The sequence below is a fragment of the Oncorhynchus tshawytscha genome, linkage group LG08 (assembly GCF_018296145.1).
Source record: "Oncorhynchus tshawytscha isolate Ot180627B linkage group LG08, Otsh_v2.0, whole genome shotgun sequence".
Classification (NCBI taxonomy): Eukaryota; Metazoa; Chordata; class Actinopteri; order Salmoniformes; family Salmonidae; genus Oncorhynchus; species Oncorhynchus tshawytscha.
In genome coordinates, this window is record NC_056436.1 from 18769150 (window position 1) to 18790299 (window position 21150).

At 42.4% G+C, this 21150-nt stretch overlaps 1 protein-coding gene across 1 annotated transcript in view; it reads right to left on the reverse strand.

Annotated features, from left to right (window-relative positions):
* Window positions 1-21150, reverse strand: part of LOC112256836 (A-kinase anchor protein 6-like) — a 234614-nt gene that overhangs the window by 64090 nt on the left and 149374 nt on the right. The window contains exons 8-9 of the mRNA XM_024430376.2: window positions 16773-16912; window positions 9090-9210 (exon numbers count right to left, since the gene is read on the reverse strand). Of these exons, the coding sequence (XP_024286144.1) occupies window positions 9090-9210; window positions 16773-16912 (261 nt within the window). The remainder of the gene's footprint in view (window positions 1-9089; window positions 9211-16772; window positions 16913-21150) is intronic.

Genomic DNA, 21150 nt, shown 5'->3' on the forward strand with positions numbered 1-21150 from the left:
TGGTTCAGAATATGTTTTGATATTTTTACCTGCGTGTCGTGATTGCATTTGGTGTAGGGGGACAAAATAAATGTATGCATGATAGAGCACGATGGCACACGATGGCACACGATGGCACACGATGGCACACGATGGCACACGATGGCACACGCGCGCAGCCGGTTTGGGTTCCGTGTTAGTGTCCTGTGTCCTACCAACACTGCACAAAGACATTGGACTATGAGAGAGGGGATACATTGTCAAGTATGTACAGTATCAACATTTCAAAGACAAATTAGCACGTAAAAAAACTCCCTGATTTAAAGTTATTTAATATCCATGAATGCATAACCACCATAAATATTTATGAACAGATTAATATTTCAGATATTTCCTATGGATGAATTAGGTTGCTCTTTCTGCTAATCAATCATTTTGAGGTGATTGTCATTGACGGATAACGTCAACAACGTCCAGACAAAAGACTGCAGGAAAAATAAAGTTACACTCCACAACATGGAGCTTGATCATCACTCGGTCTACAGAGTACATACCAGCAATCAATGGTCCTGTGAACAACATTCTTCTAGCCACAAAGTGGAGAACAAATGTTTTAAAATACACATAGGCCAGGGATATTCTCCTAAATGTATTTAATAGGCAGTAGCAATGTTTCATTCCAAAGGTACCAATTCTGCTGATGACAATAAGACAAGCAGCAGTGAAAATCACATAAGATATACCTGTGGGGTAGCTAGTTAGCTTAAATGATTGAGATGTGGGGAGTATTTGGGGAGAAGTGGTTCTTTGAACAGCACAGGGCAGATGAAGGGAAATGTATTGCGACTGTCAGTAGTCAACTGAGAGGGCATCGCCACTCTAGAGCTGTAGTATTGATGTGGATGTTTTCACCATAAAGAGACAACACAGACACCAAGTCAAAACCATCTCAGCGCTTGATGTCTAGTCTGCCACTAAGGGATAGATACTAATGACACAACACAAATTCTCCAAATTGAAAAATAAACATGACATTGATGGCTTTAGGAAATGTAGTGGGAGGAACAATTGTTACAATATCTAAGATATTTCTGCTGAATTTCATACAGGAAGGTATAATACACACTACCGTTCAAAGGTTTGGGGTCACTTAGAAATGTCCTTGTTTTTGTAAGGAAAGCACATTTTTGGTCCGTTAAAATAGCATCAAATGATCCGAAATACAGTGTGGACATTGTTAATGTTGTAAATGACTATTGAAGCTGGAAACGGCTGATTTGTAATGGAATATCTACATAGGCCCATTATCAGCAACCATCACTCCTGTGTTCCAATGACAAGTTGTGTTCGCTAATCCAAGTTTATAATTTTAAAAGGCTAATTGATCATTAGAAAACACTTTTGCAATTATGTTAGCACAGCTGAAAACTTATTCTGATTAAAGAAGAAATAAAATTGGCCTTTAGACTAGTTGAGTATCTGGAGCATCAGCATTTGTGGGTTTGATTACAAATTCAAAATGGCCAGAAACAAAGAACTTTCTTCTGAAACTGGTCAGTCTATTCTTGTTCTGAGAAATGAAAGCTATTGCATGTGGGAAATCGCCAAGAAACTGAAGATCTCGTACAACGCTGTGTACTACTCCCTTCACAGGACAGTGCAAACTGTCTCTAACCAGAATATAAAGAAGAGTGGGAGGCCCCGGTATATTAGATAGTACCCGCAAAACACCAGTTGGCCTTCCAGGCAATTGCAAAGAAAAAGCCATATCTCAGACTGGCCAATAAAAATAAAAGATTAAGATGGGCAAAATAACACAGACACTGGACAGAGGAACTCTGCCTAGAAGGTCAACATCCCGGAGTCGCCTCTTCATTGTTGACGTTGAGACTGGTGTTTCAAACTAGACACTCTAATGTACTTGTCCTCTTGCTCAGTTGTGCACCGGGGCCTCCCACTCCTCTTCCTATTCTGGTTAGGGCCTGTTTGTGCTGTCCTTTGAAGGGAGTAGTACATAGTATTCAGTTTCTTGACAATTTCTCGCATGAAATATCCTTCATTTCTCATAACAAGAATAGACTGACGAGTTTCAGAATAAAAGGTATTTGTTTCTGGCCATTTTGAGCCTGCAATCGATCCCACATTGCTGATGCTCCGGATACTCAACTAGTCTAAAGGCCAGTTTTATTGCTTCTTTAATCAGAACAACAGTTTCAGCTGTGCTAACATAATTGCAAAAGTGTTTTCTAATGATCAATTAGCCTTTTAAAATGATAAAGTTGGATTAGCTAACACAACGTGCCATTGGAACACAGTAGTGATGGTTGTTGTTAATGGGCCTCTGTACGCCTATGTAGATCTTCCATAAAAATCTGCAATTTCCAGCTACAATAGTAATTTACAACATTAACAATGTCCACACTGTATTTCGGATAAATTTGATGTTATTTTAATGGACAAAAAATGTGCTTTTCTTCCAAAAACAAGGACATTTCTAAGTGACCCCAAACTTTTGAACGGTAGTGTATATATGACAGTATAAAATGACAGGATAAAAGAAAAAAATAAATGGTGTGATATTTCCTACTTTATCATTTGAGATATGACTAATGGTGAGGTCAATATGCAAGATGAGAGAGAAGATTAGTTTGGACCTTGACTGTGACCTTCTGCAGTTTGAAAATGAAAATGTGTGCAGAGAGGAGGAGGCTGTTGGGGAGCCATTTCTTGTCATTATGTTGTTTCCAGTTCTGAAGGTGGTTATTCATTTGATTTCTTTATGATTCACAATCTGCTCTTTTGAAATATGCCATATGCTCAAAGCAATTCAAGGATGACGAATGTCAGAATCAGTACAATAAAAATGGCCTAAATTAGCTTGATTTACAGCCTGTACCTCCCAGCAGTCAGCCCTCTCTCCCTCAACCATGATAAAATCCCCTAGCCTTGGCAAACAACAGCCTGCCTGCCAGCCAGCCAGCAACACAGGTCCAACACACACACACTTACCTTTTTCAATCAATCCAGAGTTAGCCAGATAAAAACAGAGTGCAGATAAAAACACAGTATGGAAAATGTAGAACAAACGGGCAGTGTAGTACATATTTATTAGCATTGGAGGGAGAGAAATCAATATCAGGGCCCAAATCAGTTGGTTTTAATCATGAACAAACATATTGACTTAACACAATATGGCCAGTTTTATCTATCACTAATAAAAATTCATTGAGACAAGGCGCCTACAAAGGCTGTATAAAACAGAAGAGGAATCTTTATCTATATCTTGCAATGTTCTATTGCTCTCTCCTATCGCTCTGACTCTTTCTCTCTTTCGCGCTCCCTCTTTCTATGTCTCTTTCCCTCAGTGTCCTTCCTTCCATGCCTCTGAGGGAAGGAGCACCTGAAGGACAGAAGACAAGTGTGTCTGTGACCTCATATCAGAAAACATGTTGCCCTGTGCATTTCTCATCAATTCATTTGGCTGCAGTCTAGTCATTAACACTAGAATAGCCGGACATCAAGCATCCCCCCTTTGAGACAATGAGGATTCATTTTAACTCAAACATTCGAAAAGTCTAATAAATACATTTCCTATATGCTTTCGGTAAGAATTACACTTTGGTTGTGTTTATGAAGGTCTTGGGAACATCAGAATACCAAAAACAATTATTATTTAAAAGAACACAATTGCATTTTCATTAGATTATGTTACTATAGGCTATCTGTTGTCACGTGCTCATGTGAGGAGCGAATGGAACAGTGGTTATTCTTGGAAAATTGTATATTTTGAAATAGAGCTCATCTCTTCAATTTTGAGAGTTATTTGAAACCTCCAAATCTACTTTTTCTGATACTATATAGAAATAGAAATAAAGCGCTCTGGAAATCAGGATGCTAGCTATGGTCTGGGGGTCAGGGGATGGGTGGAGAGGAAGAGAAGACCCCCCCCCTCACTCACACACACCCCCTCTCCTAGGGCCCGGCCCAAGGAGAATGTGATTACAAGCCAGTGGGCCAGCCCTCCTCTAGGGTGTACAGTACCACCATCACTGGTGTACCTCTCCAATGGCGTACATCATCAATGTTTTTATTTATTTTTTATAATTCGATTTGACAATAACCTTCCAGTCGTATGAAAAAGTTTGTGCACCCCTCTGAGGCTGCATAATAATTTACTCTGTCAGCACAGAAAATGATCACAGTGGCATGCCATTCATTTTCTAATAAAAGCTGAGTACTGGGGTATTGTCCAGACAAAGATTTTTAGTGTAGCAATATTAAGTTGTATGAAATTAAATCAGATGTGAAAAATAGGCTATGCAAAAATGTGGGCACCCTTGTCATTCTGTTGATTTGAATACCTGTAACTACTCTGCACTGATTAATTGGAACACACAATTGGTTTGGTGAGCTCATTAAGCCTTGAACTTCATAGACAAGTGCATCCAATCATGAGAAAAGGTATTTAAGGTGGCCAGTTGCAAGTTGTTGTCCTCTTTGACTCTCCTCTGAAGAGTGGAAACATGGGGGCCTCAAAACAACTCTCAAATGACCTGAAAACAAAGATTGTTCAACATGATGGTTTAGAGGAAGGCTACAAAAAGCTATCGCAGAGATTTAAGTTGTCAGTGTCCACTGTGAGGAACATAGTGAGGAAATGGAAGACCACAGGCACAGTTCTTGTTAAGGCCAAAAGTGGCAGGCCAAGTAAAATATCGGAGAGGCAAAGGTGAAGGATGGTGAGAATGGTCAAAAACAGCCCACAGACCACAGACCACCTCCAAAGACCTACAACATCATCTCGCTGCAGATGGTGTCACTGTGCATCGTTCAACAATTCAGAGCACTTTGCACAAGGAGAAGCTGTATGGGAGAGTGATGCGGAAGAAGCCTTTTCTACACACACGCCACAAACAGAGTCGCTTGAGGTATGCAAACGCACATTTGGACAAGCCAGCTTCATTTTGGAATAAGGTGCTGTGGACTGATGATACAAAGATTGGTTTATTTGGTCATAACAAGGGACGTTATTCATGGTGGCAAAAGAACACAGCGTTCCAAGAAAAACACTTGCTACCCACAGTAAAATTTGGTGGGGGTTCCATCATGCTGTGGGGCAGTGTGGCCAGTGCCGGTACTGGGAATCTTGTTAAAGTTGAGGGTCGCATGGATTCCACTCAATATCAGCAGATTCATGGGAATAATGTTGAAGAATCAGTCACAAAGTTGAAGTTACGCCGGGGCTGGATATTTCAACAAGACAACGACCCAAAACACTGATCAAAATCTACCCGGGCATTTATGCAGAGGAACAAGTACAATGTTCTGGAATGACCATCCCGGTCCCCAGACCTGAATATCATTGAGAATCTGTGGGATGATTTGAAGCGGGCTGTCCATGCTCGGCAACCATCAAACCTAACTGAACTGGAGATGTTTTGTAAGGAGGAATGGTCCAAAATACCTTCATCCAGAATCCAGACACTTATTAGAGGCTATGGGAAGCGTCTATTATTAGGCTGTTATTTTAGCAAAAGGAGGCTGTACTAAATATTGATGTGATTTTTCTATCGGGGTGCACAAATTTATGCACCTGTCTAATTTTGTTTTGATGCATATTGTACATTTTCTGTTAATCCAATAAACCTCATTTCACTTCTGAAATATTACTGTGTCCATCAGTTATTTGATAGATCAAAATGAAACTGCTGATCCAAACACCCAATTATTTATAAATGGAAATCATGGAAATTGTCAGGAGTTACCAACTTTTTCATACGACTGTACTAGGAAGCTAAGTGTTTGTTTCTTGGGCTTCAGGAATGTGGCTGATCAAAGTGCCTCAGGCTACAATTTTATTTTTATTTTTATTTAACCTTTATTTAACAACTAGGCAAGTCAGTTAAGAACAAATTCGTATTTACATTGACGGCCTACCAAAAGGCAAAAGGCCTCATGCGGAGACGGGGGCTGGGATTAAAAATGAAAAATAAATAACATAAATATAGGACAAAACACACATCACAAGAAGAGAGACAACACTACATTGCTTAGAATCAAGGGCAATGGTGACATCACTGAGGACCTTTAAGATTGCAGTGACACATCCATAAACTGAGCAAAAAACAGATTGCATACCAGCGAGAATACTATAGACATCAAGAAAGCCAATCAGCTGATTATTGACACGTTTTTCTAACACTTGATAAAACAGGGTAATATACAAATATACAATACAATTGCACCAGTGCAATGAAGAGGTTACTTAGGTGTTCAAAAGCGCTTCGAGAGCCTAATACTTCTTAGGTCATTTTTGATTAGTTTAAGTTAAGAAAACAATCTCTCTTTAGAAGTGACAGTTACAGGGATGGTTAAACACAGTAACATCAGGAAAACTGGGCAGAAGGGAGTGGTTTTTAAAATAGCCTAAGCAGTTGTGTAACATCTTAAATGAAACCGGCGGCGTCAAAAAAATCGCCGGCGTCAAAACGTTACAGAAACGGATGAACTGTATAGGAAGCTCTGCGGACAGGTCGCCTGGATACTGGACAGACAAATTGGCAGATACAAACAGATTATCATCTTTAGCGGAAAACACAAAAAAGCGTTATTCGACTTCGTTCATACTGATGAACCTGCATATGAGTTGTGTGGTTGCAATATCTACAGTCCACTATCTTTGGTATTATGTTACTTGGCATCCACCATTCACGACAAAGCATAAATTGTGTGCAGTGCAATGGACAGATAATGCACAACGTCTCAGAAAAGACGGTCTAGGTAGTAAATATAGAAAACAGTCAGGTCTGCAACATGGACCTACAGGCCATGGGGAAAACATTTGGTGACGCAGTCGCATACTGTAGCTACTATAACCCAGTCACATACTGTAGCTACAATAGCCCAGTCACATACTGTAGCTACAATAGCCCAGTCACATACTGTAGGTACTATAGCCCAGTCACATACTGTAGCTACTATTGCCCAGTGACATACTGTAGCTACAATAACCCAGTCACATACTGTAGCTACAATAGCCCAGTCACATACTGTAGCTACTATAGCCCAGTCACATACTGTAGCTACAATAGCCCAGTCACATACTGTAGCTACAATAGCCCAGTCACATACTGTAGTTACTATAGCCCAGTCACATACTGTAGCTACTATAGCCCAGTCACATACTGTAGCTACTATTGCCCAGTCACATACTGTAGCTACAATAGCCCAGTCACATACTGTAGCTACTATGGCCCAGTCACATACTGTAGTTACTATAGCCCTGTCCCATACTGTAGCTACTATTGCCCAGTCACATACTGTAGCTACAATAGCCCAGTCACATACTGTAGCTACTATAGCCCAGTCACATACTGTAGCTACTATAGCCCAGTCACATACTGTAGCTACTATAGCCCTGTCCCATACTGTAGCTACTATAGCCCAGTCACATACTGTAGCTACTATAGCCCAGTCACATACTGTAGCTACTATAGCCCTGTCCCATACTGTAGCTACTATAGCCCAGGCACATACTGTAGCTACTATAGCCCAGTCACATACTGTAGCTACTATAGCCCAGTCACATACTGTAGCTACTATAGCCCAGTCACATACTGTTGCTACTATAGCCCAGTCACATACTGTAGCTACTATAGCCCAGTCACATACTGTAGCTACTATAGCCCAGTCACATACTGTAGCTACTATAGCCCAGTCACATACTGTAGCTACAATATTCCAGTCACATACTGTAGCTACAATAGCCCAGTCACATACTGTAGCTACAATAGCCCAGTCACATACTGTAGCTACTATAGCCAGGTCACATACTGTAGCTACTATAGCCCAGTCACATACTGTAGCTACTATAGCCCAGTTACATACTGTCCACTACTATAGCCCTCTATGAACAAAAGAGAGAGATAAGCACAGACACAGATCAACTTTTTTGTAAGAGAAAGAGAAAAAGAGAGAAACAGAGACGCGGCAAGGAATACTTCAGGAGAATTGTTAGCCTATTTGATGTATAATTTGTATAATATGTTTATAAATAGCAACTAAATATCAGTTTAATACTGTATATAGCTATAGATAGTAGGCTACACTGCATAATGAAATAATCCCTATTAAGCTAGTATATAGAGGGTGGACTGACTGTACTATTTGTCATTAATAGACTGGTTTTACGCACAACAACTTTCTGTCCATGACTCATGTCATGCAGGTTCTGCAGCTGTATATTCGAGAGACAAAAATCATTTGGTAGCTGATTAGTATGCTGTTTCATCTAACATACATTTTACAATCTGCATTGTTTGAATTTCCAACTTTAATTACTGAAGTCATACATTATTTCCGCCAGCCAGCAGTCTAAATGTCAGCATTGTGGCACCGTGGATAGCTTTGTTAGGCTCCAAAAGTTAGGTTTAACCTGAGAAAATGACGACCAAATAGGCCAACCAATAAACAGTTATCTATTAGCTAAAGCTAAGCTAGGCCCTGGTAACACAGAAGAAGCCTATCATCGATTCCATAGGCAGCCGCATAGTCATGTCGCAACTTCAGCACCATGGACAGCGATCCGTATTTTTTACTTTGTGAGTGGCTGTCTGGCTGACACATTCGATTACAGGGGGGTCAAGAAAACGACGTTACGCCAGAGACCACCATCCAGACATCATTGCAGAGCACCACCATCCAGTCAGTAACAGACATCCATTAACAGAGATCCAGTAACACCCAGTTACAGCCAGCCAGTACCACCCAGCCAACCACCCAGTAACAGCCAGCCGGCCAGTCAGTCACCCAGCCAGCCAGCCAGCCAGCCAGCAACAGTCAGTCAATAACAGTCCATCAGTAACAGTCAGCCAGTCAATAACAGTCAGTCAGTAACAGTTAGTCAGTCAGCCAGCCAGCCAGTAACCATCAATAAGAGCCAGCCAGTCAGTCAGTCAGCCAGTAACAGTTAGTCAGCCAGCCAGTCAGTAACAATTAATAAGAGCCAGCCAGTCAGTCAATCAGCCAGCCAGCAACCATCAATAAGAGCCAGCCAGTCAGTCAGCCAGTAACAGTCGGCCAGTAACAGTTAGTCAGTAACAGCCACTCACCTTGTAGAGATGCTGCTGCTGCTCCTCTGACATCACCAGCTCGTGGCTGTCCGTCACCACAGAGTCCATGTCCATAAGCCAATCCCAGAGCTCCTGGAAGTCAGACTCAAACTCCTGCAGACTGGAGTCCAGGAAGGAGGAAGGAGAGGTAGGAGTGGAGAAGGGAGGATGGAGGAGAGGAGGGAGGAGGAGGAAGAGGACAAGGAGAAGGAGCTGGGGTTAGAGATGACTCGGCTGTGAAATATCCTGCAGAACACAATGACTGTCACATCCTCACTACCCCCCCCAAACGCCCATCACCTAATGTCCACCTCCTCCTCAGCTTAACCGTCAGGTTGAAAAGAGGGCTAGAAAGGCAGCAGGACTTTACAGAAGGAATATTTGACAAGCGGTGGCAATTACTGCTGGCGCAGTAGTAGAGCTCCGGGTTCAGGAGGGTGCAGGAGGAGTGAACAGGGTTAGATGCATACTGGATCTCTGACCAAGCTAGTGAGTGACACCTCTACAGCACAGAAACATCTTAATTAAACATGACATACTGGATCTCTGACCAAGCTAGTGAGTGACACCTCTACAGCACAGAAACATCTTAATTAAACATGACATACTGGATCTCTGACCAAGCTAGTGAGTGACACCTCTAAAGCACAGAAACATTTTAATTAAACATGACATACTGGATCTCTGACCAAGCTAGTGAGTGACACCTCTACAGCACAGAAACATCTTAATTAAACATGACATACTGGATCTCTGACCAAGCTAGTGAGTGACACCTCTACAGCACAGAAACATCTTAATTAAACATGACTTCAACTCTGCTTCTTCCAACCCTCCACACATACCTCCCTCCCCCTTCCAACACTCTCTCCCTCCCTCTGTCACAGCCCAATCTCTACCTCCCCCTCCCCAGCCTGTGACATGAAATAACATCAAATATTTATGAAATGAACAAGGGCAACTGCTCACACAAAGACATTATCGTCAGGGCTTTGGTTTTTAAGGCTCGGAGGGTGGCTACATGTTTAGACACATTAGTGGTTCAAATCGTTTTCGGCTTCTCTGGACATAGTTGTGTCAGGCTGCCGATGTCATTCCCTTCCCTTTCCCTCGCCTCACATTCACAAAGCTGTCGAATGGAAACTACTATGAATGAGATTAAATTAACAACCATCAAACTGGGAAATATGAACACAACACACACTCTCTATTTTCCTTTATAGCAGCAACAGAGTTAACACAGGAGCAGGATTGAGTTTGGGCTTAGTACTACATACTGTATGTCACTTCAATGAGCATGGCGGAGCTCTTTGTATGAGCCTTTTCAAGTTTACAGTTTTATTAGTCATATGTACAGGATACACATGGTATACATCGCCCAACCAAAGTCTTACTAGCAGGTTCCTTCTCGACAATGCAACAACAATAAGAAATAATACAAGATAAGAATACGAACATAAAGTAAATGGCTCATTAGAATAGAATAAACATTTTAGCATAAGTCATAATACAGGAACGCACAATTTAAAGTCCAATATTTACAGGTGTATTGGGGAAGGGGGGATGGGGGGCAAGTATATAAATGGAGCAGTATAATAAGAGTCTGGTAGCAGCAGTTGTAATATGTTCTCAGGTGAGGAGAATCAGAGCAGGTGGTCAGTCCAGTTCAAATGTTCAGCAGTCTGATGGCTTGTGGATAGAAACTGTTTCTGAGCCTGTTGGTATCAGACCTCATGCTGTGATACTGTCTGCCCGATGGTAAGGGAGAGAACAGCTTGTGGCTGGGGTGTGTGGGGTCCTTGATGATGTTGTGTGCCTTCCTCAGGCACAATTTTGAGTAGATGTCCTGGATGGTTGGAGGCATGGTCCCAGTGATGTTCTGAGCCATCTTCAGCACCCGCTGGAGGGCCTTGCAGTTGTGGACAGAGCAATTCCAGTACCAGGCCTTGATGCAACCGGTCAGGACGATCTCGATGGTGCAGCGGTAGTATTTGGAGATAACCCAGGGCGGTATGCCAAATTTCTTCAGCAGCATTAGGAAGTAGAGACGCTGTTGCGCCCTTTTGACAAGAGTGGTGGTGTTGTTGGTCCGTGACAAATCCTCGGTGATGTCAATGATGAGAAACTTAAAACTCAAAATCAGACATTGATTAAAGAAAATGTAAATATGGACCTTTAAGTCCTTGTTATACAGTAGACATGGATCATATCAAAACAGGGGAGACAGGAAATGGGAAACCATGTGACAAGTGAAGCCTCAGAAGGAGAATGTCACCCTGAGCCATTCAACTCCACCACTCATTATAGGGATGCTGCCGTCGGCTTCTTAAATAGATAAATACGTTACAATATTCCATTCGGTGACTTTGTTTTTTTCCTCGTCAATACCAAACTAAATTCTTGTAGAACCAGATATCTGTGGGCATCTAACCAAACAAACACATTAGAGAATCAAATCAAGGCTCACACAGCAGGATCCATTTGTCAGAGCTACTTTATAGCCTTTTAAACTGTCACAATATTTCTCTGTCAGTTGCCTTGGACGTGTACAAAGCACTTACTGTACCCCCCCAAACCTACCCTTTTAGCGTTTATTTTCGAAGATCATTCTTCCGCTCACTCTAACTCCTTCCCTCTCCCTCACCATAAGGAAAGTAGACATGTGTTAAATGTTACCGTGTTAATCATAGAGGTAGGTGCTACCTCTGTGCTCAGTGGATGGCTGGGTGGGTGGTGCACACTACAGCCCCGGCCTGACAGGAACACTAGTGTTTCCCTCCTCTATTCTGTTCAAATCAATCTTAACATCAATCGCACAGGGGTGCTGGCTGCCTGATAGGAGAGCAGTGCTACATACTGTACCTAACGTGACACCCCCGCCCATCACTTGAGCCACTGTGTCTCTGAGCAATTGGAAGGAAAGGTTGGACGCCTTATTGACACTACTCGCATCTCAGTTAAAGTGACACTTTTATAGAAAGGCCCTTTTAATTGATGGTGTTAATTGCATCTGCTGCTAATGAGGGAATTTAAGATCTATCCCTGTATGGTGCCTTTAAACAGGCAGGGCTGACTTAGGCTGCAACTCTGAAATGGCACCCTATTGCCTATATAGTGTAGTGCTCTGGTGCGCTATAGGGAATAGGACAGGGGCTTTGGCCAAAAGCAGAGCACTATACAGGGAATAGGGTGCCATTACGGACACACATCTTAGAGAAATCTCCCCTCTGCCTCTCCTTGGGTGGAGCCTTTTGAGTCCCTCTCTCAGTCTCAGTCTCAGTGAATGGCAGCAGTCCCGTATTTATCAGCTTCAAGGTTGAGAGGTGTGCTATTGAGTCGACAGGCAGGAAAACGCAGCGGCAGGTGGTGGCGGCGAGTCAGCCAGCAAGAGGAGAGGCAGCCTCGGCTATAGATTTCGACAGCACCTCCCCGAAGACATGCAAAGGTAAGGGCCAAAGAGTCAAAACAATGAATCCTTGAGCAGGCAGCCATCATTAAAATTCAAAGGTTCATTATGGTTTTCCACAAAATAAATCATTACAATGAGAGGCTTAAAAGGATTAAAATGAGGCTTGATTCAAAGCCAAGGGAGGCGTGTCAGTTAAGTCTGCTGCAGGACTGACTGGGGAGCAGGAGACACAGACAGAAATGGAACCTGCCTACCGACATACCACTCAGGGTACTGTTGAATAATCTGTGGTCGAATAATCCTTTAAAATTCAATTACTAACATGGGTTAGAGGAAAGGCTTTTTCCAATTACATATATAATTGTTCTAAAATCAGGAGACACAGAAATGTAGCCTACCTACCAGTGGTGGCTGGAGATAAAGGAGGACAGGCTCATTGTAATGGCTGGGATGGAATAAATAGAACGGTATCTTTTACAGATACAATGTGTTTGATACCTTTCCATTCCAGCCTTCATAATGAGCCTGTCCTCCTTTATCTCCGCCCACCGAGCTCCTCTGCTACCTAGCACTGAGGGTACTGTGTTGAAGAATCTGGGGTCAAATAATCCTCTAACATTCACTTATGAACATGGGTCCACTTCAGGCTTAAAGGGAAGGATTTTACCAATGACATGTATAAAATCATTATTGTTAAAAAAATCCCGTGCAACTTGAATTGGTTTTGGTGTACAGGTATGAACAACAGCTCTGTGCTTGGTGTCCATTATGCCCACTCACAGTGTGTATTTTCCCAGTGAGTGGAACAGTAGCTTGTTTAGTACAGTAGCTAGCTTCTGTGTGTTAGTGATAACCACTGGGGGAGAGAGACCCTCAAAGTAAGGCATGAAACAGCAGAGAGAACCATGACAAAGAGTTGTGCTGAGCTTCTTCTGTACACAGCAGATTACAACGTTAAGAACGTAAGGCCCGAATGAAAAAAAGTGTGTGTGAGATCTCATTCCATTGTGAATAAACATAATGCTTAAATTGAAAGACCAACTTCTTTTGTAGAAAAAGAAAGCTTTATTCTTCTTCTTTGCAAGAGACTACATTATTTTGTGGTTGTAGTGGTAGCTAGAATAAACAGTCATCATTGAGATGTTTCCATTTTCTGTACAGTATATTTCTCTCACTTCAGTAAATCATTTGACGTCAAAATAAAAGATTCCATTTCAAATAAAAGACCCCGTTTCAAAATAAAGGACCATGTTCCCAGAATGGGCTGGCTTGTAGTTGGCTACATAAGACCGCCAATACTACTCACCAAAGTGCAATCATTGGACAATAAATTAGACGAGGTACGGACACGAATATCCTACCAACGGGACATCAAAAACTGTAATATCCTATGCTTCACGGAATCTTGGCTGAATGACGACATGGATATTTAGCTGGCGGGATACACGCTGCACCGGCAAGATAGAACAGCACACGAGGGGGGCGGTCTGTGCATATTTGTAAACAACAGCTGGTGCACGAAATCTAAGGAAGTCTTTACATTTTGCTCGCCTGAAGTAGAGTATATTGTGATAAATTGCAGGCCACACTAGTTGCCTAGAGTTTTCAGCTATACTTTGTGGCTGTTTATTTACTACCACAGACAGATGCTGGCACTAAGACCGCACTCAGTCAGCTGTATAAGGAAATAAGCAAACAGGAAACCACTCACCCAGAGGCGGCACTCCTAGTGGCCGGCGACTTCAATGCAGGGAAACTTAAATCAGTTCTAACAAATTTCTATCAACATGTTAAATGTGCAACCAGAGGGAAAAAAAAAACTAAATTAGCTCTGCCTCCATTTGGTAAATCCGATCACAACTCTATCCTCCTGATTCCTGCTTACAAGCAAAAATAAAGCAGGAAGCACCAGTGACTCGGTCTTCAAAAAGTGGTCAGATGAAGCAGATGCTAAACTACAGGACTGTTTCGCTATCACAGACTGGAACATGTTCCGGGATTCTTCCGATGGCATTGAGGAGTAAACCACATCAGTCACTGGCTTTATCAATAAGTGCATTGAGGACGTCGTCCCCACAGTGACGATACGTACATACCCCAACCAGAAGCCATGGATTACAGACAACATTCGCACTGAGGTAAAGGGTAGAGCTGCTGCTTTCAAGGATGCTTACAAGAAATCCTGCTATGCCCTGCGACGAACCATCAAACAGGCAAGGCGTCAATACAGGGCTAAGATTGAATCATACTACTCTGACGCTCGTCTTATGTTGCAGGGCTTGCAAACTATTACAGACTACAAAGGTAAGCACAGCCGCGAGCTGCCCAGTGACACGAGCCTACCAGACGAGCTAAATCATTTCTATGCTCGCTTCGAGGCTAGCAACACTGAGGCATGCATGAGAGCATCAGCTGTTCCGGACAACTGTGTGATCACGTTCTTCGTAACATGTTTCAAGCAGACCACCATAGTCCCTGTACCCAAGAACACAAAGGCAACCTGCCTAAATGACTACAGACCCGTAGCACTCACGTCTGTAGCCATGAAGTGCTGAAAGGTTGGTAATGGCTCACATCAACACCATTATCCCAGAAACCCTAGACCCACTCCAATTTGCATACCGCCCAAACAGATCCACAGATGATGCAATCTCTATTGCACTCCACACTGCCCTTTCCCACCTGAACAAAAGGAACACTTATGTGAGAATGCTATTCATTGATTACAGCTCAGCATTCAACACCATAGTACCCTCAAAGCTCATCAGTAAGCTAAGGATCCTGGGAATAAACACTTCCCTCTGCAACTGGATCCTGGACTTTCTGATGGGTCGCCCCCAGGTGGTGAGGGTCGGTAGCATCACTTCTGCCACGCTGATCCTCAACACTGGAGCTCCACAGGGGTGCATGCTCAGTTCCCTCCTGTACTCCCTATTCACCCACAACTGCATGGCCAGGCACGACTCCAACACCATCATTAAGTTTGCAGACGACACAACAGTGGTAGGCTTGATCACCGACAACGACGAGACATGGAGGAGGTCAGGGAGGAGGTTAGAGACCTGGCCGGGTGGTGCCAGAATAACAACCTGTCCCTCAACGTAACCAAGACTAAGGAGATGATTGTGGACCACAGGAAAAGGAGGACCGAGCACGCCCCCATTCTCATTGACGGGGCTGTAGTGGCGCAGGTTGCGAGCTTCAAGTTCCTTGGTGTACACATCAGCAACAAACTAGAATGGTCCAAACACACCAAGACAGCCGTGAAGAGGGCACAACAAAGCCTATTCCCCCTCAGGAAAAGGATTTAGTTTTGAGATCCTCAAAAGGTTATACAGCTGCAACATTGAGAGCATCCTGACTGGTTGCATCACTGCCTGGTTCGGCAACTGCTCGGCCTCCGACATCAAGGCACTACGGAGGGTAGAGTGTACGGCCAAGTACATCACTGGGGCTAAGCCGCCTGCCATCCAGGACCTCTACACCAGGCGGTGTCAGAGGAAGGCCCTAAAAATTGTCAAAGACCCCAGCCACCCCAGTCATAGACTGTTCTCTCTACTACCGCATGGCAAGCGGTACCAGAGTGCCAAGTCTAGGACAAAAAGGCTTCTCAACAGTTTTTACCCCCAAGCCATAAGACTCCTGAACAGGTAACCAAATGGCTACCCGGACTATTTGCATTGTGTGCACCCCCTCTTTTACGCTGATGCTACTCCCTGTTTGTCATATATGCATAGTCACTTTAACTATACATTCATGTACATACTACCTAAATTGGGCCGACCAACCAGTGCTCCCGCACATTGGCTAACCGGGCTATCTGCATTGTGTCCCGCCACGCACCACCCGCCAACACCTCTTTCACGATACTGCTACTCTCTGTTCGTCATATACTGTATGCGTAGTCACTTTAACCATACCTACATGTACATACTACCAAAATCAGCCTGACTAACCGGTGTCTGTATGTAGCCTCGCTACTTTTATAGCCTCACTACTGTATATAGCCTCGCTATTGTTATTTTTCACTGTCTTTTTACTGTTGTTTTATTTATTTACTTACATATTGTTCACCTAATACCTTTTTTGCACTATTGGCTAGAGCCTGTAAGTAAGCATTTCACTGTAAGGTCTACACCTGTTGTATTCGGCGCACGTGACAAATACATTTAATTTGATTTGAAGTTGAAGACGTCTGATTGTGGAACTGTATAACATAGTCCAGTGAGTCCCCATAAGTACGGTGGCCCTGAGGATCAATGGTGGCGACGTACCTGTTGTATTTGGACATCTGGGCGTACTCCTTCCCAGTCCTCCTGATGGTGCCAGTGCAATACTGCTGGCTCTTCAGTTTCAGACTCAGCTGGTCCAGGACATCCCTCTGAGCCTCCCAGTGGCTCTGCAGAAACACCCCCTGATAACATAACACATCAAAGGACACATTAGGGTCATGTTCATTAGGCACAAAACATTGGAAAATTAGCTGAAAACAAAGAGGGACCACCTGGACATTTTTGTTTTCTGTAGAATGTTTGAAAACATTTAGCTACGGTGTGACCTAATGAAAAAGACCCAGCACTGGGAAACTAAAGCCATTCTGGTAAACAAAGGTTGTTACATTGTCAGTTATTATGTTATGTTGATATGAGTGTATAATTCAACACAACATTGGTTATTAGCTTTATACAAATGCCTGCCACTAATACAAGAGGTGTGATTGGTGGTTACTTGAATAAGATGTCCTATGCATTAAAGATGATAGACATAATCAAGAGCCCAAAAGATTGTCCACTAGACAAAATGCACAGCCATGTTGTACTGTAGGAATATCAAATCCCACACTACAGCAACATTACCAAAGTGCTTCTATTAAGGTCAGGGTTTCTGAGCATCAGACAATCAGAAATCAAGCTTAGTTTTTCCTCATTAACACTGTATAAACTGTTTGTTTACACCGTTTAATCTATTTTGCCAATACCTCTACAAAAGGTCAAATAATTCCATGAATGCAAACTGCTCCTCAATCAAAAGCACACTCGATAATAAACAAGTAAATCAACAGCGTGTGTGTTTGAGTGTGTGAGAGTGTGTTATATGAAACTCAGCAGTCAGGCCTCAACACTGTTCATTTGGGAAGAATGAAATGAACCTAACTAGCTAGGAGCTCCATGAAAATTAGCAGACACAACTGTGCCAGTGAGTTATCCTTCTCCTTCCCAACCTCAGAGGAATTTGCCTTAATTTCTGATTCACTCACAGAATGCGTGTCATGATCCTATTTACCCAATCCGATTGGAGCTGTTTACACACACACAATAATGACTAATGCAGACTACAAACAAACACAATTTAGCACCAGCCATCTTGAGTTAAAGAACAGTGTATCATCTGTGGCATGCAGGAGGACTCTCCTTGACTTGGTTGGCTTCACAGTTTGAAGGATCTTGAGAATTGGTTGGAATTATATGGTTTTTGTTTTGTCCCTCTCAAACTAGCCAGATTTATAGTTCAGTTCTATTTCAATACTGACGTCTATGAATCTATGCACGTTATATTTATATAAACAGGAAAAGGCTACAGTAGTCGAGGAATGTTAGTTAGGCAATGAAAATCATGAGCTGGCACACACCCAAAAACTTCAGCAGAGGTGCTGACTAGTGGTGAGTGAACTGTAGGCTATCAAAATAAAGAGGTGCACACTCTATATATGTACAGTGGCAAGAAGAAGTGTGTGAACACTTAGTAATTACCTGGATTTCTGCATAAATTGGTCATAACATTTGATCTGACCTTCATCTAAGTCACAACAATAGACAAGTCTGCTTAAACTAATAACACACAAACAATTATACGTCTTCATGTCGTTATTGAACACACCGCGTAAACATTCACATTGTAGTGTGGGAAAAGTATGTGAAACCTTGGATTTAATAACTGGTTGACCCTCCTTTGGCAGCAATAACCTCAACCAAACGTTTTCTGCACAATGGTCAGGAGGAATTTTGGACCATTCGTCTTTACAAAACTGTTTCAGTTCAGCAATATTCCTTGGATGTCTGGTGTGAACCGCTCTCGAGGTCATACCACAGCATTTTAAAAATCGGGTTGAGGTCAGGACTGGGCCACTCCAGAAGGCGTATTTTCTTCTGTTGTTGATTTAAATCTGTGTTTTGGGTTGTTGTCCTGTTGCATCCCCCAACTTCTGTTGTGATTCAAATGGCAGACAGACAGCCATAACATGCTCTTGCAAAATGTCTTGATAAACTTGGGAATTAATTTTTCTGTAGATTATAGCAAGCTGTCCAGGCCCTGAGGCGGCAAAGCAGCCACAAACCATGATGCTCCATCCACCATACTTTACAGTTGGAAGGAGGTTTTGATGTTGGTGTGCTGGGCCTGTTTTTCTCCACACAGAGTGTTGTGTGTTCCTTCCAAACAACTCAACTTTAGTTTAGTCTGTCCACAGAATATTTTGCCAGAAGCACTGTGGAACATCCAGGTGCTCTTTTGCGAACTTCAGACGTGCAGCAATGTTTTTTTTGACAGCAGTGGCTTCTTCTGTGGTGTCCTCCCATAAACACCATCCTTGTTTAGTGTTTTACATATCGTAGACTCATCAACAGAGATGTTAGTATGTTCCAGAGGTTTCTGTAAGTCTTTAGCTGACACTCTAGGATTCTTCTTAACCTCATTGAGCATTCTGCACTGTGCTCTTAGGGAGAGTAGCAACAGTGCTGAACTTTCTCCATTTATAGACAATTTGTCTTACCGTGGTATGATGAACATCAAGGCTTTTAGAGATACTTTTGTAACCCTTTCCAGCTTTATGCAAGTCAACCATTCTTAATCTTAGGTCTTCTGAGATCTCTTTTGTTCGAGGCAAGGTTCACATCAAGCAATGCTTCTTGTGAATAACAAACTCAAATTTTGTGAGTGTTTTTTATAGGGCAGCACAGCTCTAACCAACATCTTCAATCTGGTCTCATTGATTGGACTCCAGGTTAGCTGACTCCTGACTCCAATTAGCTTTTGGATAAGTCAGTAGCCTATGGGTTCACATACTTTTTCCAACCTACAATGTTTAAATGATGTATTCAATATAGACAAGAAAAATACCATATTTTTTGTGTTATTAGTACACTGTGTTGGTCTTTTGTTGTGACTAAGATGAAGATCAGATCAAATGTTCTGACTAATTTAAACAGAAGTCCAGGTAATTCCAAAGGGTTCACATACTTTTTCTTGCCACTGTACAAGCTCCCAGTACTTCAGAACCGCCACAAAGTTCGAATCAATAAATAACTGCCAGCTCATTTATATGTTCATGGTGTTTCGTCACAATATTGTTTTGAACATTTTGGACGGATGCCCGACTGAGCATCCTTCTCAATGCATCGTCAACAAGCACTGATGAAGATTTCATCCAAAGTGCTGTAACGATGTACGCTGAGAGTTGGGAAGCAAGTTCAGGGAGTGAGTGTTTTAATAAATAAACACAACATAGATATAAAATAAGAAACACGAACAATGCACAGACATGACACAGGAACAGAAGCAATAACGCCTGGGGAAGGAACCAAAGGGAGTGACATATATAGGGAAGGTAATCTGGGAGGTGATGGAGTCCAGGTGAGTCTGATGATGCGCAGGTGCGCGTAACGATAGTGACAGGTGTGCACCATAACGAGCAGCCTGGTGACCTAGAGGCCCAAGAGGGAGCACACGTGACAGTGCATTACAGAGGCTTGGAAATATAATGACATTCATAAGGAGGCAAATAATTAGTAGGAAAACCTTTTGTCATCATTTTGATGTCACCAGATTGACTTTAGATGTAGTATAACGTTAGCTAGCCAGCTAAGGTTGAGTGGAGGCCACCGGATTTGATCTAGCTAATGTTAGCATTGCTAGCTATTTCAGAGAACTTTGCAAGCTAATGACAACATTGCCATCTGTCTAAAGTCAATTTGACAACATGATAATGCTGGCAAAGTTGTTTTCTACTAAATATTTGACTACTTTATCAATGTCATCGTATTTCCAGGCACAATAGTGTAATTTAGACTAAACCGTAGTTTGATTCCGTCCAGAATGACTGGGCTTATCACCACTTTAGTGCACCACTATGGCGCCACCGATAGAGGGCGGCTTGAGAACGTTCATAACTGTCACACCCTGGCCTTAGTATTTTGTGTTTTCTTTATTATTTTGGTCAGGTCAGGGTGTGACATGGGTGATTTATGGGTCTTGTCTTGTCAAGGGGTTTATTAGATTCATGGGGTTGTGTTTAGTAGAGTTGTCTAGGAAAGTCTATGGTTGCCTAGAGTGGTTCTCAATCAGAGGCAGGTGTTTATCGTTGTCTCTGATTGGGAACCATTTAGGCAGCCATATTCTTTGGGTATTTCGTGGGTGATTGTTCCTGTCTCTGTGTTTTGTACCAGTTAGGACTGTTTTCGGTTTTCTTGTTTTGTATAAGTATATTGTTCTGTTATCATCTTTACTAAAGATGTTTATAAATAACCACACTGCGTTTTGGTCCACCTCTCTTTCACCGGAAGAAAACCGTAACAATAACAATAGCATGACTTGACCGAGTGATGGAGGTGCAACCTTTGAATAGTGTGCAACTCTTAATTTTTTATAGCCTACAGT